The sequence below is a fragment of the Drosophila navojoa genome, chromosome 3 (genome assembly GCF_054131105.1).
Source record: "Drosophila navojoa isolate 15081-1374.11 chromosome 3, UAZ_NAV_1.0, whole genome shotgun sequence".
In the NCBI taxonomy this organism is placed as follows: Eukaryota; Metazoa; Arthropoda; class Insecta; order Diptera; family Drosophilidae; genus Drosophila; species Drosophila navojoa.
The window spans coordinates 110,594-137,198 of record NC_142891.1 but is presented as its reverse complement, the minus strand read 5'-3'; the positions used below and the strand labels follow the sequence as shown (position 1 = coordinate 137,198).

At 37.8% G+C, this 26,605-nt stretch overlaps 4 protein-coding genes across 12 annotated transcripts; 3 read left to right on the top strand and 1 right to left on the bottom strand.

Annotated features, from left to right (window-relative positions):
• Positions 1–635: 635 nt before the first annotated feature.
• LOC108649801 (ATP-binding cassette sub-family G member 1) lies at positions 636–7,664 on the top strand. The gene is made up of 7 exons (XM_018098857.3): positions 636–1,196; positions 4,050–4,167; positions 4,811–5,000; positions 5,394–6,233; positions 6,291–6,459; positions 6,524–6,624; positions 6,695–7,664. The coding sequence occupies exons 1-7, from the start codon at positions 1,004–1,006 to the stop codon at positions 7,193–7,195; spliced, it is 2,112 nt and encodes a 703-aa protein (XP_017954346.1). The 5' UTR covers positions 636–1,003; the 3' UTR covers positions 7,196–7,664.
• Positions 7,665–9,181: 1,517 nt separating this feature from the next.
• On the top strand, positions 9,182–14,289 carry LOC108649802 (ATP-binding cassette subfamily G member 4). 4 transcript variants are annotated; one of them, XM_089257509.1, is made up of 10 exons: positions 9,182–9,340; positions 11,313–11,573; positions 11,761–11,884; positions 11,948–12,035; positions 12,096–12,197; positions 12,261–12,406; positions 12,462–12,975; positions 13,038–13,206; positions 13,272–13,528; positions 13,585–14,289. In XM_089257509.1, exons 2-10 carry the CDS (start codon positions 11,366–11,368, stop codon positions 14,008–14,010), a joined length of 2,034 nt encoding a protein of 677 aa, XP_089113635.1. In that variant the 5' UTR covers positions 9,182–9,340; positions 11,313–11,365; the 3' UTR covers positions 14,011–14,289. The 4 variants fall into 4 exon arrangements, with proteins under 4 accessions (XP_089113635.1, XP_017954348.1, XP_089113637.1 ...); XM_018098859.3 differs by lacking the exon at positions 9,182–9,340 and adding an exon at positions 9,373–9,391; XM_089257511.1 differs by lacking the exon at positions 9,182–9,340 and adding an exon at positions 10,097–10,653.
• A 1,362-nt stretch (positions 14,290–15,651) lies between these two features.
• Sam-S (S-adenosylmethionine Synthetase) lies at positions 15,652–23,314 on the bottom strand. Of its 6 annotated transcripts, none has more exons than XM_089257956.1 (7): positions 23,178–23,314; positions 22,137–22,321; positions 19,783–19,860; positions 19,134–19,256; positions 17,880–17,992; positions 16,600–17,279; positions 15,652–16,525 (listed from the first exon to the last, which is right to left on the bottom strand). In XM_089257956.1, exons 2-7 carry the CDS (start codon positions 22,273–22,275, stop codon positions 16,420–16,422), a joined length of 1,239 nt encoding a protein of 412 aa, XP_089114082.1. In that variant the 5' UTR covers positions 22,276–22,321; positions 23,178–23,314; the 3' UTR covers positions 15,652–16,419. The 6 variants fall into 6 exon arrangements, with proteins under 6 accessions (XP_089114082.1, XP_017954354.1, XP_089114081.1 ...); XM_018098865.3 differs by lacking the exons at positions 17,880–17,992; positions 23,178–23,314 and adding exons at positions 18,842–18,954; positions 22,664–23,027; XM_089257955.1 differs by lacking the exon at positions 23,178–23,314 and adding an exon at positions 22,631–23,026.
• A 652-nt stretch (positions 23,315–23,966) lies between these two features.
• Positions 23,967–26,539, top strand: Nhe1 (Na[+]/H[+] hydrogen exchanger 1). Its single transcript, XM_018098860.3, has 2 exons — positions 23,967–24,805; positions 24,863–26,539. Exons 1-2 carry the CDS (start codon positions 24,090–24,092, stop codon positions 26,127–26,129), a joined length of 1,983 nt encoding a protein of 660 aa, XP_017954349.1. The 5' UTR covers positions 23,967–24,089; the 3' UTR covers positions 26,130–26,539.
• Positions 26,540–26,605: the final 66 nt, after the last annotated feature.

The window sequence follows — 26,605 nt, the reverse complement described above, 5'->3', positions numbered from 1 at the left end:
TACTTATTATATAAAAGTCCAGCATTTTATCAATTAAACATAAGTGTCTGAGAATTACATTTGAGCTTTAGTCAGTGCACTACAGGCATGGAATGTCAATATAATTATAGTGGACATACCTATAATAGATACAATCATTCGTTCGTATAAGCTCCATAGTGACATTTCCGTATATATCTCTGTGAAGCAAATACTCTGTTCTTTAAGATTATGATTAGTCTTGTTAACAGATGTGTACTAGTCATTCAGGTAAAGCAATTCCAACTGTCCATTAACCTGTATTTGTAAGCACTTATGTACATACATTTGTACATATGTATATGCATGTAGCAGTACATGTATGCGTATACGAAAAAGTTTTATTTTATGGCGAGAAAATAATAAAGCAATATATATACTTAAATACACTGAGAACCGATCGATTCAGCGCTGAGAATTTTCCACACGCTCTATGTCTCGGCTCTCATCAAACTGAGAGTAGAACGCAGGCTGACTATTGCCGTCGCGCTCCCACCCCCATTTGAAGCATTGGCGTAAGCAGTGGAGCTGTCCGACCGTACGAGTCGCGGCTGCGAGTGGCGGTGGTGGTTGCTCAGTGTTCGGTCTCTCGTGTTTTGGCTTTGTTCCATACATCACCTTGCGACTGCCACTGCGACTGCTAGGCATTCAGTTGCGATCGCGGCGCGAGCGCGTTAAGTACTAGAAGCTCGAGAAGAGGAATAGTCAGTTTTCGACAAACGGGTGGAAAATTTGTCCATGTTGACGGTGGTTGAAACGCAAAAGAGCTGAAGGGGCCGCTAATAACGCCCTTTGCAATAGTGGTTCAAGAATATAAGCAAAAAGCACTTTACCAAAGGCTAAACACATTGAAATATTACAATACACTATAATATAGTTGCGGCTTGACGGATTAAAGTGCAGCGTATGACTGCGAATTGCAGTTTGAATACAAGTTCAAATACACACATAATACACAGTTCTTGGTTAACAACCCATTGTCAAAATGGTTTCGAACGAAAATAAAAATCTATTGAATGATAACAGATTGGGCGTCAGCGGAAATGGAGGCACTGGACAGCCGAAAGCCCAAATTGTGCCCGCTCAGCCAAAAACTCTGCAGCATTTACCCAAGCGACCAGCTGTGGATTTGGCATTCCATAATTTGACCTATCGCGTCAAGGAGGGCAGCCGAAGCAGTAAGTACCCCCAATCCCAAGTACCTGAATAGTTTGCCCATTGAAGCTCAAGCACTGAACAGTGTGCAGTGAGATTCACAGTCACTAAACAAAAGAGTATAATAAGCAAGGGGCAGCACTCGTGCTGCACTTGTTCCGCTTATTCGCCTCTGTTGCTCTCTAGAATTGCAATCCACGTTAATTCGATGTCTACAGCTCGCTTTTGATTTTATTATCGTTGTGTGCGCTCTCTCTCTCAGCACTTCAATCCAGTTTTGCTTTTGCGTTGCTTTGCTTTGTGCTTCTTTCTGGTTTCTTTGTTCTCGTCTACATATATCAGCAGTTGTCCGGCAGCGTTGCCACATCGCTTTCTGCTGGTCAAAGTTTAGTGGAACTTTGGACTTAGTTAATTGTATAGATGGGTGTAATTATAGCTGCCTAAGATAAAGTACCCGTTGCCCCATTATAGGGCCCAAATATGAGCCCAGAAAATTGCTCAACAAGTAGCTTCCAATGCTAATCGTGCCTGCATGCGTGCCTTGACTGATACATACATACATATGTAAATGTTTTGATAGAAGTATGTCTGATTTTGTATGTACATATACATATGTACATATGTATGTATATACATCTATACATATGGGCAGAGCAACATGTGTGACCAAGCTAGAGCGAAGGGTGGAAGAGAAGCGTGGGGCATACGCCTGTTCTTAATGACTAGTGTTTCTGTAAATATATACACATGCATGACGGGCTGACTAGAATAGTTTTATTTACGCCAAACCCCCTAATTAGACCCTAGTGATATAGTGCTATCTCTTACAACGTAAATATGCATTATCAATCACCACAATGGGCTACGAGCCCAGAAATATTTTGTTCGTATATAGCAAGCTACGTTGCGTATTACAGGGTATTGGGTGCAGCTGCTTTTGTTCTCAGGTAATCGTAAATCAACTGTGCCATATGCAATGGAATAACTCATTATTATTTTACTCGTATGGAATTTGCCAATGGAAAAACCATTGCTTCCATGATTCATTGCGCAACGTGTTCTACTTTAAGGATGATAATTCAATTGATTGAATGAGGCTATGGCGGCTACGCAGCTATGCCCATGGCCTGTGGCCTTTTCTGGTTTCAGCTTGACACCCAGTTAGTCAATCAGCATTTTACTTGCGACCATTCAACTGTCCCACTTAATTACAGCTCAGCACAGGCTTTAAAAAAATACTTGTTTTAGCAGTTAGTACTGTTGCACTCTTAATATAAAGGTCGGGAAATCAACTCTCTGAAGGTTGTACTCGAACATAAAGCTGCGATTACTGCTATTTTTTAATTCTTAACGCACGAACAGGCCTCATAGATATATACATACACTTTGCAAGTATTCATTCAACTTGGCAATATGTTAAATATATTTGCACAATTCTTGCCCAATTCAAAACAATACAATAAAATTCCGAACAAGACACAGATGAGGAGCGGCATACAAATTACATATATGCTTCTGAAATAAACATACAAAAATTATTTTCCGAATATTTCTTAAGAGAAATTTAATTCTAGTATTTGTATACAATATTGTATGAAACGCTCAAATTTCTTTTGTAGTGCGTAAATAGATAAGTAGAGGCGAGCAATCATATGCTCTACGTTGCCGACCTGCTACCCGAAACATTTCTGTCCGAATTATTTATTAATTAAATAACCTTAATGCTTGGCATTAATTTTGTCAAGCGTATCTTTGCATGTATGTACTTAAATATGTAGTACCGGTTTTTTTTTTTAAAGATATGGCTGGCATTTTCACCTGTAATTTAGGGTAGTCAAATGCAAAAATATTGCGTAATCGTTGTCGCTATGTGGTCTTCTAAACACTTACTGTCAAGGTTCACTGGAGACTGCCGTGTTGAACCACATTACCAAACATTGAACAACATGAAGTAAGCTGCAAAATTAATGTGCATTATGACAGAAAGGTTCAGGTCATGGTAATTAAGTGCAGTTATAAAAACCTTTTTGTTACTTTAGTTTTGTAATGGTTGAGAAATGAAATAATATAATTTTTAAGCTATTACTAGGGAACTAAACATAATAATAGAAACCCTAAACACAATACTTAACTATGCATTAAACTACTACGGCAAACCAAAATTCAGAAATTCCAAAAGCTTTACTCTTTCAGTGTTAGATATATCTAGCGATCGGCAAATCATTGAACTCTAATCAAATGAATGCTGATGCTGCTAGTTCGGTTTTTCAAGTACCTAAAGATGTTCACATATTATAGCCAAAAACAAGTTTGGTAACATTGCTAAGACATCGCTTTTCCGTTTTGTTGTTATAGTGACTCAGCCCGTCGTTCTTAAGAGTAATATACTTTATAAGGTTGCACACGTCTACTTCTACCTTTTAGCCTTTCGCCAATTATAAGCATTTAAGCTTATCAATTACGAAAATCGATCCTTAGACTTGCAGGTTGACTTTCAATTCGTATGACTGACTAGTCGCCTTAAGTTCAATGTAATGTCTATCTTTCTATATATGTATGTATATTAATCACCTTCATTTAAAACTACATACAGACAGGCACGTTGTCATCGGCATTTATATATACAGACGTCTCACTTATCGAGGGCATCAAAATAGACAAAGGCCAATGACCGTAAAATTGTTGTTTATTGAAGCTCCAACAATTTATTTATTTCAATAATTTGAGACTTCGGTAACTGCTGAGAGTACTGAACAATATTTGACATACCATATATGAAAACTGAATTAAACTATAATTCTATCGGCCACTGCAAACAATTTTTAATTAATACCAAGTCATATGCATTTAATCCTTGAAACCAACTGTCTTTCCAGCTGCCAAAACCATTTTGAAGGGTGTCAGCGGGCGCTTGCGGTCAGGAGAGCTCACAGCCATCATGGGTCCATCTGGTGCTGGCAAGAGTACATTACTCAACATTTTGTCGGGCTACAAGTAAGTGTGCTACTTTATAGTGCTCTTACATTGCAATTTTCTAAAACAACTGTTGGAGTATTCGACTAATATAATCACAAAATACAAGGGTCAAGTTTCTGCCTCATATTGATTAATAACAATACACGACATTTTTCAAAAATTATTTTGGAATAGATAAAACTCTGTAATGTTCATATGGGCTGAAGTTTATTTGTTGAGTACTATAACTTTCTTGAATAGCTACGACACGATAAAGCCGGCGTGCTCGTTTGTGATAAACTAAGTTTCCGGCATGTAATCGACAAATTGTTATATTATCATTTTAAAGGCACATACACCCATACCAAAATGCTGTTATTGATGGAAGTGCTTATATAAATTCTACAACTTAACTGAACTTTGGAGCAACCTTGCCAATATAATTACATATGTATATGGGTGTGCACATACATGAGTGAATGCCTCACATTTACTTTCTCGGAACGTGCGATTATAATCTAGTAGAATAAGCATGTGCACAATATCTTGAAAACAAGTTCTATATATTATGAATATAATAAATGTATATATTTAAATATATACCCACTCTATTATATATGTATACGTATATATACTCAATTTAATATAATGATGATACAATTGGTATTCTCTCTGTTTCTAGAACAACAAATATCGAGGGCAGCGTTACCATGAATGGCTCAGAGCGCAATCTGAGCACATTCCGTAAGCTGTCTGCATACATAATGCAGGATAATCAACTTCACGGCAACTTAACTGTTCAGGAAGCGATGACAGTGGCAACAAATTTGAAGCTGAGCAAAAAATTCACAAAACTGGAAAAGAATTCAATGGTAATGACTTAGCTTAAGTCGCTTGACTAGACGGATGTCAATCTGTCAATTGGTTACTTTACGTTCAACAAAAAATTGGACATGGTCCATTGAATAGAGTTTACCAATCGTTGAATAGTCTATTTTCAACTTTGTTTACGTTTCTTGCTATGCCTTACATCGCAGAAAACGTATAGAGGAGCATGATCATGATATAAGCACCTGTCTGTCCTAGCATTGAAGAGCAGTGAAAGCTCAAAAGTCGATAAGTTGACTCATGACTTTTAAATATGTTGTGCAGCATAAGGTGAAGATATACATACGTCATTACTCAAGCCATTCTTTGCTAACTATTGTTTCACAATGCCTCAATCCAAAATTATATTATAAATAAAAGTCTTTGTTTATTTACAGATTGATGACATTCTTTTGACTCTCAGCTTGAGTGAACATCGCAATACGATGACGCGAAACTTGTCGGGAGGACAAAAAAAGCGTTTATCGATCGCACTTGAGCTGGTGAGCAATCCGCCAATCATGTTTTTTGATGAGCCCACTTCGGGATTGGACAGCTCGACATGCTTCCAATGCATACATCTGTTGAAAATGTTGGCTGCTGGTGGACGTACTGTTATCTGTACTATCCATCAGCCATCCGCCCGACTCTTCGAGATGTTTGATCAGCTTTACACCCTGGCCGATGGACAGTGCGTGTATCAAGGCAGCACCAAGCAGCTAGTACCTTTTCTATCGACGCTGAACTTGGAGTGCCCGAGCTATCACAACCCAGCTAGCTATGTGATCGAGGTATCCTGTGGAGAGCATGGCGATCACACACGCAAGTTAGTCGATGCTATCGACAATGGCAAGCGGGACATTCGCTCCGCGGCTGACTATGCCACACTCAAGGCACGCAACGATCTGGTGAAAGTGCAAAATTTGAAAGCGATTTTGGACAAAAACGATGTGTCTACCGTCAATGGTAGCAAATACGAAGAGAACCTGACTTTGAACAATGGCTTGCTAAATGGCATGGTTAACGACATTGTAAAGGAGACGAACAATTTGGGATCACAGGCCGTGGTGTCCACCAACGAGAAAGGCGACGCCATGATTGATGTAGAAAAGACGGACAATTGCACCACCGCTCTGCTCTCTGAGGAAATTATGTCACCGGAACGCTACCCAACCTCACAGTTTCATCAATTTTGGGTCGTCCTTAAGAGAACTCTTCTCTTCAGTTACCGCGATTGGGTAAGCTTGAAAATTGAAATCAGCCATTCAAAAATTATATATGTTTTGTTCTCGTAGACTTTGATGTACTTGCGTTTGTTCGCTCATCTTCTTGTTGGCTTTCTCATCGGAGCTCTCTACTACGATATAGGTAACGATGGCGCTAAGGTGCTCAGCAATTTGGGTTTTCTGTTCTTCAACATGCTGTTTTTGATGTACACATCGATGACCATAACCATCTTGTCATGTGAGTCTATCATCTCTGTATATGGTCAGCTCAAAATACTAATCACAATGTTTCATATCAACAGTCCCTCTTGAAATGCCGGTGCTGCTAAAAGAGAACTTTAATCGCTGGTATTCCCTAAAGTCTTACTATTTGGCTATATCAGTTGCGGATCTACCATTCCAGGTGCGAGCATTGAAAATTGATTTAATGCTTCATGTTGCTATTAACTTTATCTTATCCAAATTTATTTCAGGCTATTTTCTGTGTCATCTACGTATCTATAGTATACTTCTATACGTCACAGCCCTGGGAGCTTTTCCGTTTCACTATGTTCTTATCGGCTTGCCTTCTGATTTCTTTCGTGGCTCAGTCTGTTGGCCTGGTTGTCGGCGCTGCTATGAACGTTCAAAACGGCGTTTTCCTCGCACCTGTTATGTCGGTTCCATTCCTGCTCTTCTCTGGGTTCTTCGTATCCTTCGACGCGATTCCAGTTTACTTACGCTGGATCACTTATCTATCATACATCCGCTACGGCTTCGAGGGTACTGCACTGGCCACCTATGGCTACGGCCGTGAGAAACTGAAATGCTTCCAAACATACTGTCATTTCAAGTCGCCCACAACTACATTGGAGGAACTGGACATGCTCAACGCGAATTTCACACTTGATATCGCAGCGCTTGTTGCAATTTTTGTAGTGCTGCGGGTTTCAGCATATCTCTTCCTGCGCTGGAAGCTTAAAACTACACGCTAACTTAATATAATATATTATTGTTTTTATTTCGGGTTAAAAAGCTTTCTGTATGTACATGCGTCCCTATGTATCTGATAATATTTCAACCTTTGTTTTAGATCCGAACCGATTTAAATTTGTGTATAGTAGTTTCATTTATAGTTATATGCCTAACGTTTCTTAGAATAAGTGTGATAGGACCAATAATAAAGGTTTCACTGTGATCTGTATTTCAGCTCCAGATATTACATAAAACTTGTAAAACTTTAGAAAAACAAAATGATCAAATGTATAAGCAACCCAACGGAGGAATTTTATTGGGTTTTGGTAGTGTTTAGAAACTTAATAATACATCAAAATGTATTATTCTTAATATCAAATGCAATTACGAAATTAACCACATTCAAATGCATAATGAAGGAACAAACGTTGTAAAGCCATTTTTATAATTTTTTGTAATTTAAATAATAAATGTCTTTTACAAATCTTATATTGAATATATTTTTGGAATAAAGCTAAAGTGGTACTTAAAGAATTGTTAACTATAATTTATTCCCCATGTGATAAAAGCTAAGCACAATATACGGTTTCTTCGAAAAGCTTAAGATTCCTATATTTTAGATCCCCCAGAAAGACGATTCAGCTCCTCAGATGAATAACTGACTATACGATCCTATTTGTCTATAAGAGTATTCAGTCTTCGACGTAACGCAAAGAGCCGGTTTCTTTTTATGTAAAGTTAGACCCGAAATCAAGAAAAGCAGCACTGCAGACACAGCCAATAATGCTGCACTGTTTAGTTCTCTAAAGGAAGGTATGTCGGTTTTTGTATGGTTAAGTCGGCAATCTATACCGCGAGATACTTTTCAGTTGCTGTATCTATTCGCATATAGAAACGTATAGAAACGACAGCATGCTGCATTGTTGTGACAGGTTCTGTTGCTGTTGTTGTTGTTGGTGGTCGCTCGGTCTATCGGTCAGTCGGCACTTTTCAGCGACTGCATCTGTTGCATATTGGTTTTGCAATATTTTTGCAATGTGTATAAAATTGGTTACACATTCTGTTTGAATTTCTATAAACTGAAGTTTTTTACGAGCTTGTAAAGGAACCACTATTAAAAAGGTTTTAAATCTGCCAGTTTAAAAACAGTTTATATCTCGAAACGGGCACTTAAATATATTCTCGTTTGTTTTGCTTACGTTTCTGAGTTGCTCAGCAACCACTTTATGAATATTGCCAAAGCATATATCAAGATGAGTCGACAGTAATGGGGGCATAGGACGCCATTGTAGGCGGAACTAGCCGACTTAAAGATACTCCGTGCAGTGTGGAATCCCATTAATAGGTTTAATCGTTTATAAATTCGTACAAGCTATATTTTTGGAGTTAGTTTGGAAATAGATTCACTAACTATTCTTTCATATATAAATTATGCTTCAATTATATCTCGAAATACTATTTCATAAACATTTTTTTACAGGGTATAATAATGGTACACAGCAATTTACACTATTCGTCGCAATGAATGACTGCAGTAAACTACAAAAAATATTGCGGTAGGTTGCAGAAAGCAAAGATATTCCCAGTTGAGAGAAACAACAAAGAAGATTCTTATTGAGAATGACGATTCTTATTAAAGTTTTATGCTTTTAGGTCTGCTAATCAGACCTTATTTTTACCTATGCATAAAGACCCTGAAGCCGGACTAAGCGAGTGGAATAGTATTAAGAAGGTTCTTGCCTCCTCGTAGAAGAATTCTTTTCCGTTTCTCTTTGTTCGCTGCGCATTTTGTAGCGTTTCGCGTTTTCACTCGGATTGAGTGCGCAACACGCTTTTGTATGCATACAAACCCACACACTCGTACCCGTACACACACTCTGACACATATTGAATTAGTGATAATATGTGTGTGCGAGAGTGTGTGTGTGCGCTTGCCTGGCAGCCGCCACTCTATCATTCTTCCTTCATTCGTTTTCAGTACATTTTCGTTTCTCGGTGCAACAAGTCGTTATTGTCGTCGTTGTTGCTGTTGCTGCGACTGTGGCTGTGGCTGTGGCTGTTGCACGTACATATCACGACCGCTTCACTGCTGTTGCACAGAGGGTGAGGAGAGTGGAACGCCGCGGCACAATCACAAACACACTCCCAAAAAGAAAGTGAAGCCAGTGAGTGTAGTGCAGCTCTAATACTGCTTCGATGAACTTTGAAATATCTATGTAAATCCGTAAATAGTGCCCACGAGTTCATAGTAATTTAGATTCAGTCAATGAACTTGCAAGTCGACATCGATGTAAAGCACTTGTATGCTGCATTCGTATGTACCTATTTTCAGTACACTTATTTATTAATACATATGTATGTGTATTCGTATATATATACGTATAGATGTATTTATATTAATAACCATGAAAGCCTTCATAAACAATGCACTTAACCCAGCCCCTACCGGTAGGGTAGACAAACGGTTGCACCCACAATGAAAAATCTAAGAAATATTATGTTCGAAATTCAAAAGAAATAACGTGCAACCCTCCACTGTGAATATAAATGTGAATGTGTGAATATAAATGTGAGTATGTGCCACTCAGACTGATATCGTTTAATGCCATCCATATGTATGTAGGTGCATATGTCTTGTCTAAGTGATACATACTCGCGCATGGCGTTTATCATACAAAGTTCAACATTCGCCGGTTCAATGCATTCGCATGCACCATTAGTCACATTATGATTAAAAAAGAAATACAAATAATAACAACAACAACAAACAATACCCTATATACCCTATGTATATGTATGTATGTGCTGCCAAATGATATGAATATGCATGTAAGAGTCAAGTATACAGGGGCATTAACACGTAGTTAATTTGAATCGATTTATATATGCGCCCAGAAATATATACTATATAGTCAATCGCGAAAAATGCCTTATTTGAAATTAAGTAGAAGCAGCCAGTCATTGTTTCATTTAGGTTAAGTACTTATGAAATCAGCCGTTATCAATATTTACAGCTTTGACGCAGCGATAAAGCTGTAAATAGCTAGAGCCCTACATATTCTGGGTTACAGACTTCTCGCATTGTGCACCCGACAAATTCGCAGTCTCAGTCTTCAGTACCAGCCAGTGTCACGGAGCTGAGCACTATTTCCGCTTCAGATATATGTAGTCTGATAACACTGATGCGACTCATATTCATTATCTAAAGCTCGTACAGCGCAACGTGCTGATTGCAAAGCTACATAGTACAATTCGGTTACGCATTCGAAAGCTTCGAGCCGGGTTCTTGCTTTCCGTAATTGTGCGAGATAGTTGTTGCCCGCTTGTAGGCTGGTCGCATACTACTCAGAAATGAATTGGAAATCTCAATTTATTACTCAAAACGAGCTGAGATGCAAATTTTGTATAACGAACTCAGTTCAATGTGAAATTTGTATATGGAACACGCTACTGTAGCCGATCGAGAGAAATAATACGAGTTCGTATGTCTAATTGAAGCTGAACACTGAAGCAATTTCATTTTCACATAAATTCTGGGGTCGTCAGTGCGTGCTGAGCATCAGAAGAGAACAGCTGAATCACTCTAGAATTATATACAAAATGTGTAAAATTTTTGACACGAAATAATTATATACTAAAAAAAAGTAAATAAATAATAAAATCAATAAATAAAAAACAAATAAAAAACTCAAAAAACCAGATAGTTGAAATTCAGTTAAAAAAAACTCAAATTTAATCAAAAAATAAAATTAAGTATTTAAATTATAGAAATAATATGTAAGTATGCATGTATATAAGAACAGGATTTTTTCATAATTTGCTGATGCTTCACTGCATAGATTAACTATAATTATAAGATTTCGACCGTACGAATGACTGGTAAAAATAAAACAAAGCTATAGTGAGCACGAGCGAACAGATGAGACACACTTCCAAGTAGAATCAAATGGGCTGTTAGTTCCGACAATAGGATAATTATAAACTAATACGAGTATACCGCGCGTTTTTTTTTTAATTCCTATATTTATATAAATGATTGCTAAAATAATGGATGTCACGACATATTGATAGCCCGTCAATAAAGTAAAACACGATACGTTAATATGTAACCATTTCGAACTTCTATCATCAATTAAGCTGGACGTACCAAGCAAAAAATGCTTTTTTCCGATCTCCTATAAACACTTAGGATGCAGTGCAATCATCATCTACGGGGAGCCACATGCTCTCAAAGCGGCAGTTCACTAGACTACAGCAGCGATATAAACGCTATTAGCGTGGAACTGGCGGATGCTGAAGATAGTCAATCAGTTAATGGATTGAAGTATTTGCCCCTCTGGCCAGCGGTAAACATTGAGTTCTCTGGATTGACCTACGAAGTGCCTGATCAAGGAAATGGTAAGCTTTACTTCATCGCTGGTCATTGACCTAGTACTTTAGATAGTCATGTATTCCATCCCAAGCTGATGATGGGTAAAAAGAATTCTCCTCCTGCTTTAAGTAAAGCCGTTGGGGCATGGACCTTGATTTTACCTATGGTTTATATTCGTTTATAATATTTTAAAACTTATTTATTTGCATCAAGCCCAAAAGACAAAACAAATTTTACGTGACGTGAATGGCGAATTCCGATCTCACGAGCTAACCGCGATCATGGGACCATCCGGTGCAGGAAAAACAACGCTATTGAATTTACTTGCTGGATTTGGGTGAGTAAAGTTATGGAACTCAATCAGAGAAGTAGAAGTAAACGATTGCGATTTTGTCTGTAGGTCTGTTGACTCATCTGGTGAGATTCTGGTCAACAGCAGTCCGCGCAACATGCGAATTTTTCGCAAGATGTCACGATACATTATGCAGGTATTTATATCCAATTTATTCATTCAACGGAGTGTGACAATTTTATTCAATATTACACAGACAGATATACTCGACTTGCAGTTCACCGTACGAGAGTTGATGCTCTTAGCGGCTAACTTGAAGCTAGGTAATGAATTGAAATTAGCTCAAAAGCTGGAAGTGGTAAGCGGAATAACAATATTTCCACTCACTCAACCCAACTACACGTATGCCATTTGCATATAGATCGAAGAAATCTTGGGCATGCTGCGCTTAACAAGTGCACAGAACACGAAGGCAGAAAAGATTTCAGGCGGAGAACGAAAACGGCTTTCGATAGCATTGGAACTGGTTAACAATCCACCGATAATTTTTTTGGACGAGCCCACAACGTAAGTATCAGGAAAGATTTTTGGAGAAATTATTATTGTATTCTCGTTCTTACAGTGGCCTGGACGACCTTTCGAGCTCACAATGCATTTCTCTTCTGAAAATGTTGGCAAACGGCGGCCGCACCGTCATCTGCTCTATACACACACCGTCCGCCAAGATTTTCGAAATGATTGATAAAGTATACGTGCTCGCTGAGGGTCAGTGCATTTATCAGGGGAGCGGAGCGAACATTGTGCCTTATATGAATCACATCGGACTATCCTGTCCGCTCACGTACAATCCAGCCGACTTTATAATCGAAGTAGCGTGCAATGAGTACGGCAACAACTACCACGAGCGCATGGTGATGGCAGTGAACAATGGAAGAGTGGGTCGATGGGTTCCATCAGTTGTCAATGGAAAGGAAACACCAACAAAGTCGGATACAACATCTGGCGCGTCCTCATACTACGATATGGTACAATTCGAGGAGGAAATCAGCCCGAAATTGCTAATATCCAAGTCCACCTGGTGGATGCAGTATAAACTGCTCCTCACACGAATGATGCTTCAAATGTGGAGGGACAAAGTGAGTGCAAACGATATGAGAAACATGATGTATAATGTAACCAAAAATATTTTAAACTTCAGTCCCACATCAAGCTGAAATTTTACATGAATATAATTCTTGCGCTGCTCGTTGGTGGCCTCTATGAGGGAGTGGGACGACAAGCATCAAAAGCGCTGTTTAATTTTGGATTTATGTTCACCATTGTTATAGCATATTTATATCTGCCCATGATGCCGGTGCTGTTGCAATGTAAATTCACATTTTTTTCAACGCTAAAATTCCTTGAATAATGTTTCGAATTTTTGCAATTGCAGTTCCCACAGAAATCAAACTTTTGAAACGCGAATATTTCAATCAGTGGTATCGATTGAGCTCTTACTACGCCGCAATGATCTCTGCGAAGTTACCATTAATGTTTGTGCTCGCTGCCATCTATTTATCAATTGTGTACTTAATGTCTAGCCAGCCGTTAGAATGGTTCCGATTCGCTATGCTGTTCAGTATAGCATTCCTAACGGCCCTTACTTCAGACAGCTTTGGCCTCATGATATCTAGCAGGCTCAGCTTAGTGGTAAGTACTAGTGCTTCATATACTCTACTTATTATAGCATCAACTATAAATTGCAGAATGGCATGTTTATGGGACCAGTTATTGCCGTTCCCCTCATTCTTCTTTCTATTTATGGCATGGGGTACGGTAAGGATACGTACATTTCACCTATTATGCGGTTTTTGATGTCCCTCAGTTTCCTACGTCATGGCCTGGAGGGTCTAGTAGCCGCCTTATACGACTACGGAAGAGGCGATACAATTTGCGATACCGAAATTTTCTGCATGTTTAAGAAATCGCAATTTTTAATGGTGTTTCTTGGATTTGACAACATAAGCTATTTGTGGTCCTTGAGCTGCTTATTTGGATTCTACATTGCTTTCACAGTTGCTGCATATCTGTTGCTACGTCATCGGTTAAAACAGTCGGTTGCAAATCCGATTATAACTTATGTCACGCAAATTCTGACGAAATATTTCAATTTCACCTCTTATAAATACTAAATACTTGACATCGGAGACCTATAGACATACAACAGAAATTAAGGAGTCGCGTAAATAATCTAATTAGTATAAAAGATCTTGTGATAAGCTTAACGCGTCCCAAATGCTGAAATGTTCAAGACTTCGCACTGACGCTATCGGAATTTACGAAGCGCGTAAGCATCACATTGTCCCGTCTATAGTTTGATTTATTTTGCAGACACTTAATATAACTGTGTTGGGTGAAGCTAATAATCAAATATATAAACTAAGTGATATTATAGTAAATTTTCTATAAAATAAAGATAAGGAGCATTATATAAAGTAAAGATCAATGGACAATTTACATAAATATATATTTTAGTGTCTTGCTATTCTACTTACCAATATTTATTCGACAACTGTAACTGCAATCCCACACAAAAACAAAAACAACAAAAAATAATAAAAAACAAAAAAAAAAAAAAAAACACTTTAAGGTTTAAAAAAAAACACAAAAAGGCACAAAAGTGAGAGCACTACCAAAACACGCTTTATTCACAATATTTTTTGCACACTAACAACACAATATCAACACTATATGAAATACCAGCACAATACAACGCAAAAATTTGTTATTCATACAATTATGCTGTTCAAGCGTTAGCGATCAAATTAGACCCGCTATTTTCATATTTTTGGCACTATGCGCAGCGATTGACGATATTTATTTAGGCTTGTCATATAGCTTTTTGCTGTGACACTCATCTGTTGTCAGCTGCTTGCATTACCGCAATGTTAAAGAGAGTTTTATGTCACTCAGACGATTGTCTATGTTACTCATTAAATTCTGCTAACAGCCATCTTGAGCCTCGAGTAAATGCCTTAATAAATTTTGAATGGAAGCTTGAAAGCATAGACTGCTTATAAATTTAATTTAATTTAGGAATGCTTATTTCCTTTCTTTGTCTATTTATGTGATGCATAATTACACTTATTATATTGTCTTGATACACGGACATTCATACAAATGCACCAGATAAACCGATTTGTAACAAAAATAATGTACAAATACACAAATATACATATTTATAAAAGCACCAAGATATTCAGTGTATCGATATACGGACATTCATATAAGTTCGCCAAATAAAACAATTCTCGATTTGCACAAAAATAAAAGACAACGGTCTTTTTATTACCGTTACCATTTCACTGACAGCGTATAAAATGCGATTGACACGCACACACTCATACTTATATTAAAATGTACGAGTTTTGTACAAAAATAATAATAATAATCGTCTATAATCACAATCAATTTTACGATACTGTGCACACACACCTTAAGCACAATATTTACACTTTTATATATAATAGCACTCACATAATTATAAAAATTTCTTTAATTTACAGCGACGAACCTTTTCGATGTTATTCATTCCGCGCTTTTCTAAGAATGTTCGCGCTCACTTGCTATTAGCAATGGCAGTCTATCAAAGGCTTTTTGCTGTGACAGTCGACAGTTGCGTATCAGAGAGAGTTTTGTCAATCATTGTTTCAATTTGTGATACCACGTCTCCTGTTTGTATTTAAACCATTAAAATTTAAATTTAAATATAGGTCAGTAGTCGAGTAGTTTTTACATAACTTTGCAATAAATACAAAAATAATTTGAACCAATTTCAATGTTTATAATTGTATTTTAAAAATATATTTTTGTAAAGGAAAATACAGCAAATACAAAACTTGGTAAGTCTAGTAATGTACAATTAGGTTGTTTAAAAGTTTGATTAAATACCAACATCGACAATCGACAACATAGTAATTTATAAACAATTATGAATATTATAGTCACGAATATTCGACCTATAAAATACCCTATACCCGGGTCTGAACCATCTATTATAACACGAGCTTGGCAAGATCGAATTCAATATTATTGTAGAACCGATAACTCTTACTGCCTGTTTATTACAATAGCACCATATGTATGAACTGAATAACCCATTTAATGGGGCACAGGGTACTTACATATTCAAAACATGAGAAAATTACTATAAATATTAATTACTTTTTATACAATTTTAAAAACGGAAAATGAACAGTCGTGATGTGGCAGGTTACAAATCGATCAAATTATAACTGCAGCTCATTAGTGGTTGTTGAGCTCGCTCTACTGACAGTTAGTACATATACATATGCAAATATAATCCATACAACTAAATTGTAGTATAAATGGCTGCATACACACATTGCGTATGAACAATAAAGGGGTATATTATAGAATAGAAAAGAAAGCCTAAAAAGCTGCCTAGCCTACTGCCGGCATCTCTTACGATTTTAACTAAAAACTAAAAATTACGTTTCTGCTGTTGTTGTTGTTGTCTCTTTGCACATCCTTAGCTTTTTAGCACACGGCGACTGCGGTAATGGGGTGTCGGCATCTAGTCAATTGATCTCCAAATGCTTTGCCTGCTCCCACGAGAAGCCATCACGGCCAAAGTGGCCATAAGTGCTGGTGCGCTGGTAAATTGGCTGGCGCAGATTCAGGTCCCTGTATATTAGGAAAAAAGAAAACAGAGTCAATAAATGTTAACATAAACTTATATAATTCCATATATCACTTACTTGACAATCATGCCTGGTCGTAGGTCAAAGTTACGCTTTATTATTTCTAGAAGCTCCTTTTGTGACTTGTGTGAAGTGCCGTAGTCAAAGACGGTTATGGAAAGCGGCTCAGCCAGGCCAATGGCATACGACACCTGCACCAAGCAACGCTTGCAGAGACCCGCCTTGACCAGTGATTTGGCTACCCAGCGTGCAGCATAAGCAGCCGATCTGTCGACCTTAGTGAAGTCCTTTCCAGAAAATGCACCGCCCCCATGGGCACCCCAACCGCCATATGTATCGACAATAATCTTACGGCCAGTCAGACCAGCATCGCCCATTGGACCACCAATGACGAACAATCCACAGGGATTTATGTGCACAATGGTGTTGGCATCAAAATATTTGGCGGGTATGACAACTTTAACAACTTTCTCCATGACTTCCGAGCGAAGAGTGTCCAGCGATATTTTGTCCGAGTGCTGCATAGACACAACAACAGTATGCACACGCTTGGGCACTGCCGAACCCTGATTAAAGAGATACTCGCAGGTGACTTGTGTCTTAGAATCTGGACGGGCCCACCAGAAAACTTCCGAGCGACGCAACTCGGCGATTTTTTCGTTCAGTTTGTGCGCCAGCACGACCGTAAGGGGCATACACTCCTCTGTTTCATCAGTAGCATAGCCAAACATAATACCCTGTAATTGGTCGAGTTGACAGTTAAGTAAGGAGTGCAAATACTTTACTTCACAAGGAAAGTGAAATACATTCAAATTAGTACATTGAAAGCAAATAGGCAATATAATTTTATATTTTCAATTCAACGTAATAAGCATAATAAGCATACATAAAATAGAATTTACTGACCATGAAAGAATTGATGAGAAACATGCATGTTTTACCAGAACAAATCAAATATATGTTAATGTTAATAGTGTCAGATCAAATCAAATGTGTATATGTTAATGTTAATGTTGATTTTAATAGTGTCAAATGAAAAGTGAAAAGAGGAATTCAATTGTTGTGAACTCTATATGCTACAGATATTTTATGGAAAAATGTTAGCAATGCAGATTTATAAGTAAATCCAAATCTCTTTTATATTAGTTACGCATATTAAATAAAAATATTATGTGGCATATGCTACATAGGTTGATATGCGATTAATACACGCTTTCCAAACATATTTCGGGTTGGCACAAGTCGAATCGAACCGAACCTAAGGCTAGGCAATTGGAAAGGGTATATTGGCTCGGCCTGCCGAGGCATGCAAATTTGGTACTTGATATAATTCACACCTGGTCTCCAGCACCGATTTCTTCCTCGGGGCGATTTACATGCACACCAGCAGCGATTTCGGGAGATTGTTGGTCCAATGCCAAGAGAACGTTGCATGTTTTAAAATCGAAACCTTTTTGGTACATTTTATGAATTGGATTTTAAGGTTTCATATGGTAAATGTTTCGTGTTTTTTATTTATTGTTTTATTTTTTTTATATATGAAACGAAAAAGATAAAAAGTAGAGGGCGCAGCGCCGTTTAAATAACATAAGTAATGGTAAGTAATGTTAGTTGTGATTTATCCCCTTAAAATTATGTTGTTTTTAGTGCAGAATGCAAACGCAGAAATGTATGTAAACAAACACAACATCGTTCCGCTTTATACATATCAATTGTGATTCATGTGGATATGCTGAAATTCGAGTCGATATTCTCTCGCTTAATCTAAGTTGACTAAGGACTTATCTATTAATACAAATCATGCAAATTGGGCTAAAGATCGTTATTCCTTATCGGATACGGATACCTATTTATTGGAACACAATGAATGGAGTCTTATTAAAATGAAGCTTTATGAAGTTAAAACCCTCAGGAATCTGCTTTGAATATATGTATATGCATAGACTTTCTTTTGAAAAATAAAACACATCAACTCCGAGTTATGTAGATATGAATATGGGTTTAATATTATAATTTCTAATTCTAAGCCATTTTTGGCACTTTCTATCAATGAATTCGAAATTTGTAATGTATTCTGATTTCTCGAATTTTAATTGTACAAAACCTTTTTTTGTAATATTAAACTTTAAGCAAAGATAACGAGATAATGAGTTGGGGTGGCGATCAGCGCAGAGCAGATATGAGAAGAAACATACAGTTTAGAGTAACAGTTAACGAAATTTGAACATAACAATGAAACGCATACACACTTCCGCTTGACTTAGTTTTTAATTAGGGTACAGGTTGTATGTTGGTATACCTGATCACCAGCGCCGACATCCTCTTCATCCCGATTAATGTGCACACCGTTGGCAATGTCGGGAGACTGTTGTTCAATGGCAACGAGCAGGTTTAGCGTCTTCCAATCGAAACCTTTTTATTTTGGGTTGATTTGTACGGGGTTTGAGTGTTTGTTATATGATATTTAATATGTGCACTTCAATTAGGAAACAATGCGCTGTCATACGCTGTTTCTGCTGCCCACCCACAAGAGAACAGTAACGAGAGCGAGAACGAGAAAAAGTCCTCATCTTTCTACTCTAAAAACTTACCCTTCGAGGAGTCGTCATAGCCAATATGCTGGACCGTTTCGCGCACAACCTTTTGGTAGTCTACCACGGCCTTTGATGTTATTTCACCGCAGAGCAGAATCATGCCAGTTTTCGCCACAGTTTCTATAAACAATAAAAAAGAATTTTCAAAATGTTGCAAACTCTTGTTATTTTGTCTACCCTACTTAATTATTATTAGTGTTTTTGTTTATACTCCAAATTACCCTTATCGGCGATTAAGAACATCATGCACGCGTCGATTGGCCGAAGTGCTTGAGTTTTTTATACTCGTTCATAAACTGAAGTCGAGTATAAAAGTTTTGCAATATATCTATCTATCTTGCCATCCGTCCTCCTGCCTGTATGAACGCAGAATATTTTCTCGCTTTTGATTAAATAGAGTTTTACAAATTTCCCAGTTTTAAGATAGCTCTACTTTAGCAGCAAACAAGCATTAAGTAGTCGGTTGTTCCCAAGCTCAGCGTCCTTATTTGTTTACAAATGTGTTTGTTTATCTAAAGTCTGTCGAAAATACGAATGCTACGGCATGCCTTCGAACTTTGAGTTACAATTCGAAAATTACTATAACACCCATTCGATTTCACGAGTTCTTAACATTAGTTCCCATTTAATGTATATACATATTTACCACAAGCGACTTTAGCATTGGGATCCTGTCGAAGATGGGCATCCAAGATAGCATCGCTAATTTGATCACACATTTTGTCTATAAAGGAAATATATATTAAAATGTAGTGAGAATCATAATGTTGTTTATATTATGAGTTATGTATAATGTGCTACATTTAACATGGCTATGTGAAAAAAAGTGTATAGGAGCGGCCAGACCAACCTTTGGACTCTAACGCCAACGCCGACACCAGCTAAAATTTACAGACAATGCAGTTTATTTTGACTTTTATTTCGCGATTGAAAGCGAAATATAATACTATCTCAAATCCTAAAAATGTGAATTGAATTTTTGGCGTCACGTTTATGATGAGTGTCGATAAATAAAAGTCGCACGAGGCAGCAAAAAAGGCCATGTAGGTTTCAGTTTACATTATGCCCTATAGAATATTACTCAACTCATTGCAAAAATACCCAAAACAAAAAGTGTTTAATCATTCCAATGGCGCATCACTTAGAATTCGTTCAACTTATAATGATATTACTAATCTCCATCTATATATAATCTTTTTTTTTTTTTTGTATAAAGCAATAGGCATCCCCTTTGGCATTAAAGGTGCCGAGAGTACTGATAACCCCACTCTAGATCTGAGACTGTTTAATTCAATGACGATTGAAAAAGGCCCAAACGAAAGTGCCGCATCACGTCCTGTACATGTTGACAGATCCCTATTTCGATGATCAACATTTTACTAAATTTTTTTTGATGTCGGAATATCTACGACTCCAAATATTGCCAGTAAAGTTACAATTTTGGCACAATACCCCATCCATCAAAGTCCTTCCCTGACAGACTATTTGTTAGATACCTAGATATGTACATACGTGGTTCAGTTTATTTTACCATGTAGCTAAACTTAATTAGCTTTGGTTACTCACTCTTATCGTATTAATATAGTATTTATAATTATAATTACATTTAAATGGACTGTATTACACTTACATATGTATGTATGTTTGTATGTATGTACATACAAACTTCTTCCATTTACATAAGCGAACAGGTAAAATATTAAGTACTTATGTATGTATGATACAAATGTAGGTATGTATGATTATCATAAAAGTGATACACGTGGTCACCGAAATTCGCAAATTTTATACTTTGCAAAAACAATATGAAGAAAACAGATTGCTATTTGTCGAACTTGAAAGTATAACTACATACATATGTATGTATGTAGTATGTATTGTATGTAGATAAACACATTTGCCTAAACATTTGTAGCTCTTTATGGCTGAATTTAAAATCGTAAGTATGCATAAATATGAATGTTCGTATGCGATTGTTTTGATCAGCAATCAGCAAAGAGGAACTCAAATGCCGAAAGAGAAGAGAACCGGTAACTCGGAAGAGCAGCAATCATTATAAAAGCACATGGTGCGCATGACGCAGTCTACAATACACACACATTTATACATACACACATTTGTATCATACGAATATATGTACATACGTTCTACAATACATACAAACACATATTTAGGTATGTACATTTGTAGGAAGAACACGTTGCCGGGACAGCCTCTCTAGCAACAGCACATCAGACCACGAAAGAGCGAGCGACCAGCTGGTAGCTGGTGGGTAGGTAATAGATGAAGGCTGATATGCGTAAAACAGATGCATTAGCATACGAATGTATACACAAATATACATACATATGTACATACATATATAGCAAGACAGATAATAATGAATATATTTATGCATGTATGTCTGAACATACACATACATAGTATGTATATATGTATGTATTAGCATCCTAACGCTGAAGATTTGAGCATTATTAAAAGTTGCTCGTTTGGTGTAACTCTATAACATAGAGCTGGTCACACTTATCAATTGCTTTTGCTGGTCTGCTGAGTAAACAGCACGTTTTTCGATGGAATTTTCTACTTACTGCTACTGATTATATTGAAAAACAAATCAACTCTAATTCAACTTTTAGCAAAAAAACAGAGCCGTGGACTGAAACATTTGTAACAACAAAATTAAATTTTGATAAAAACAAAAAGGAACTATGGACGTTCACTCATCTGCATATTTGTACCTTAAATTCTACTCTAAATATTGAAATACATACATACATCCATATGTATGTATGTTCTGCATGGGGTACATATGCATACGTACGTACGCATGTATGCATGTATGTACTATATTTGTGTGCAAGCCCGCCGCACATTATGATGCAATAAGGAGGTCGGTCTGCGACGGCTCTCTTGCGAATTGATTGAGAATAGAGATGCAGCTAATTTAAGCATGTACATACATACATATATATGTATATATGAATTTATATTTGCAGTTACCTGGGTGTCCCTCTCCCACGGATTCGGAAGTAAATAGGAATGTTTGCCCGTCTTCCATGTCATAGGAGTTGCCATTGCCATTGCTGCCATTGAGCCCGTTGACGGTGGCTGTGGAGTGTCCGTTCGTCTTTTGTGGCATTTCGATTGCTGCTTCTTATTCGGTTGTTAAGTAGTTAAAGTTGGTACTGTACAAAACAAAAATGTATTATTAGTTTGTTTTACAAAGAAATTGATTTTCCTAAAATCGAATGCAAATAAAATATCGCTGCCGTTAGCGTGCCACTCTTCACTTTTAAACCATTTACTTGTAGTGTTTAACTAATATGATTGTTATTTTTATATAATCAGCAAACGCATTATATACGTTTTATTTGATGTTGTGTTTGATGGGAAGTCGCACAGCACCCACACACACGTGCACACACACAGCAGCAGCAATACATTCTTATGTATGTATGTACATACATGTACGATTGATGAACAAACATACACACCGATAAACACGCGCGTTAAAGGACGCTACTCACTGATCAATGAAACTGTTATAATGTTCTTGGTAAAGCAAGCGGCACAGGTTTTGTCTCAAGTCTGATGCCACAGAATATGTTATATTTTAGCCGACAGGCAGTCAAATTAGCGCAACTAACACGCACGTCCAATCTCGGCGACGGTATCGTAGAAAAAGAGCGCACAATTTTTGCCAGCTACAGAATTTATAGTCGTGAAGTCGGGAGCGGAGAACGATGGCGGCGCCGTATGAGAGCGAATTTCTCTCTTATGCTCTTTGTGGTAACGCGTATGTATGTGCATATATGTGTGTGTATGTTTATTGCTTGTTTTGGCGCTCTTATTTGGAGGTGCCCACACTCAACTTTCCTACCGTTCTTAAACAAACTGAGAGCATGCCCACGTTTTTTACGGCTGTTCGCAAACAGCTGTGTTTGCAATGTGGTGGGTGGATTAGCGTTGCCACACTGTTTCAGTTTACATACACTACAAATATACTAAAGTTTGCTATCCGTAACCAGTGCCGTAACTTACATCAAAATATTAGAGTCGGGAACTCGAATTCGCTAAGTTTCGGTGTCGACACTTACTCAAACAGCGTCCAATTAGAACTGTTTTCTAACGAAATTGTATTTATTTATAAATATTTGCGCCTGAATCCGGAAAGATGATTTGGCAAATTTAAGGGCTTATCATCATTTTATTATATGTGTAGTGATGAAACATGAGAACACCCTGGTAATTTACATCGTTTATTTTACAGTGTAGTTCAATATTTTGAATCTCGTTAATAGCAAAACAAGCAAAACAAAAACTTTTACCAATTTTCAACAAAATATGAACAAATTGTATTTATGTATTCAAATAAGTGGAATGTTTAAAAAAATACTTTACAATCTGCTATACCGAATAAATTTAAGTCTTTTACAGATGCGTCACTAATAGGCACTCGACAACAATATATGTATATTATTTGAAAATAACAAAGAACCATAGAAAGATCGTGTCATGCTAATCACAAACAAGGTCGGCCAAGATCAAGGCGTTCGGTAATCTGCTTCTGCATAATAAACACAAAAATCTATTGAAATAGCTGAAATAACAAGCTACATTATCTTCAAAAAGATGTTGACCCCCCAGATAGATTCGTAGTTGAGAAAAATACCAAAAAGGTAAAAGTAAAAAATTTAGACGAAATATTAAATACTAATGTTATCATAGCATGAGTAAATCCCCACTTTTTCAGCTTGAGGTAGATTTTTAAGTAATTTGAACTCATATAGTTATTTTGCTGGCATACCCTTATCTTGTTGCTTAAAACCAGTGTGGTAAAGTGACGGTAGTAGCAGGCCAAAGATAAAACAGCTGTTCATGACGTGTGTTTAGTTCGCTAACTTTAGAAAATTAGTTCGCTAGGATTGCGTCCCCGTGTAATTTCCATTAAAAATGAAGGGGAAACTACTGGCCTTGACGGCCGTCACTATAATAGTTTTCTTGGCGCAGAAAACTGCAACGTTGGACGCACTAAACGAGAGCACAGATGCCAAGGAACCTACTGTCAAATTTGAAGACCCTTTGCAGAACAAAACCCCAATACATAATGCAACTTCGGTAAATAGCAACGTTAGCAACGTATCGGCTACTTCTAGCAGTGGGAACGTCTCGTCCGTGGAATTGAGTTCAGTTGCAACCGTGCCGCAAAATGTGAATGCTTCTAAAAACGCGACCACGACCGTCACGGAACCATCCCTGATCGACCCTCATGCCGTGGAGCAAGAGCACAACTCCTCGCTTTCCCTATTCTTTGTTATTTGTGTTATAATGCTGGGAATACTTTTGATACACTCAATGCTGCAAACGGGTTTCCAATATCTGCCCGAATCGATCGTGGTGGTGTTTCTGGGTGCATTCATTGGGCTCTCGCTTAATGTGATGTCGGGCGAAAATGGCAGCTGGAAGCGAGAGGAGGTCTTCTCGCCCATGGGATTCTTCCTTGTCCTCTTGCCCCCCATCATATTTGAGTCTGGCTACAATCTACACAAGGGAAATTTCTTCCAAAACATTGGCTCCATACTGGTCTTTGCTATTTTCGGCACAACAATATCGGCTCTGGTGATAGGAGCTGGCATCTACCTACTGGGCATGGCTGAGGTGGCGTATAGGTGCGTATCTTTGATCAAAGTTATAAGAAACTATTTTAATCATCTCTCTCTGTGTAGACTTAACTTTTCCGAATCATTCGCATTTGGCTCTCTCATTTCGGCGGTTGATCCTGTTGCTACTGTTGCCATATTCCATGCCCTGGACGTAGACCCGATCTTGAACATGTTGGTTTTTGGAGAGAGCATTCTAAACGATGCCGTTTCCATTGTGTTAACTGCTTCAATAACGATCAACGCAAATGCAGACGCAGGCACAGGCGAAGCAATGATGAGCGCCTTGAAGACCTTTTGCGAGATGTTTTTCGCTTCGGCTGGCATCGGTGTTATATTTGCCCTTATATCCGCATTGCTGCTCAAGCACATCGATCTGCGAAAACATCCTTCGCTGGAATTCGCAATCATGCTGATGTTCACCTATGCGCCTTACGTGCTGGCTGAAGGGATACACTTGAGTGGCATTATGGCAATACTCTTCTGTGGAATCGTCATGTCACACTATACGCATTTCAATTTATCGACTGTCACGCAAATTACGATGCAGCAGACGATGCGTACATTGGCCTTTATAGCGGAGACGTGCGTGTTTGCCTACCTGGGCTTGGCCATCTTTTCATTTAAGCATCAAGTGGAGCTGTCATTCGTCATCTGGTCAATTGTGCTCTGTCTGATTGGTCGGGCATGCAATATATTTCCTTTGGCTTATTTGGTAAATAAGTTTCGTGAACACAAGATCAACAATAAGATGCAGTTCATAATGTGGTTCTCTGGCCTGCGAGGTGCCATCTCCTATGCACTCTCACTTCACTTGCATCTAGATAGCCAGGATAAACGACATGTCATTATTACCACCACTTTGATCATTGTTCTGTTCACTACACTCGTGCTGGGAGGCTCAACGATGCCATTACTAAAGTACTTGAAGCCCGGTAAGAAGCGCCGTGCTCGGGGATCTGGATCTCTGCGCTCTTCAAGTGGTGGCTCACAGAGCACTCATCGAAAGCGCAGCAAGTCCGTATCCTTGTCGAAAACACGAGAGTGGGGACAAGCCATCGATTCGGAGCACTTGTCTGAGCTAACAGAAGAAGAGGACGTCACCTTTACACAGGCCCGCGATCGCTTCGGGCGTTTGGATCGCAAATACTTTATACCTTTCTTCACGCGCCGCTTCAACAGCCAGGAGCTGCACGAGTGCAAATCCCAAATGGCCGATTTGACCAACAAATGGTATCAAGCCATACGAGTTAGTCCCTTGGACTCCGACGAATCGGACGATGAAATTGGCCTATCGGCCAATACAAGCCAGAGTAATTTGACTCGATCCTAAATCTAAGATGATTCGGCTAAGAAGCTGGCTGTGTAAAAACATTAGAGTGTCCAAAGTATTTGTGTATATTAAGAGCTATTCATATTTATATACCCTGTAATATTACTTACAAAAATGTCTACAATTTTGTATGTATTAAGGTGGCAGTCAGTATACGTCTATTCTAGCAATTTATAATTTCTAGCTGTTCGGCTTTTAGCAGTATTTTTACTTATGAATCGTTTCTAGGTCTGCCATTCTGCAAGAAATGTCAGTTAAAGCTTTATCTTTCATAAATCTATATATATAAATATATATATATATTTAGATTTATATATATACTTGATTTATTTTATGTTACATGTTGTGTGTAAAAATGTAGTCAAATCTATATAAAAATATTTGTATTTTATACGAAATAAATTGTGATAATGAATTGAAATTTAGCTGTTTAATATGAAATATGTGTGGTTAGTGGTAATTGGTAATACTTTGAG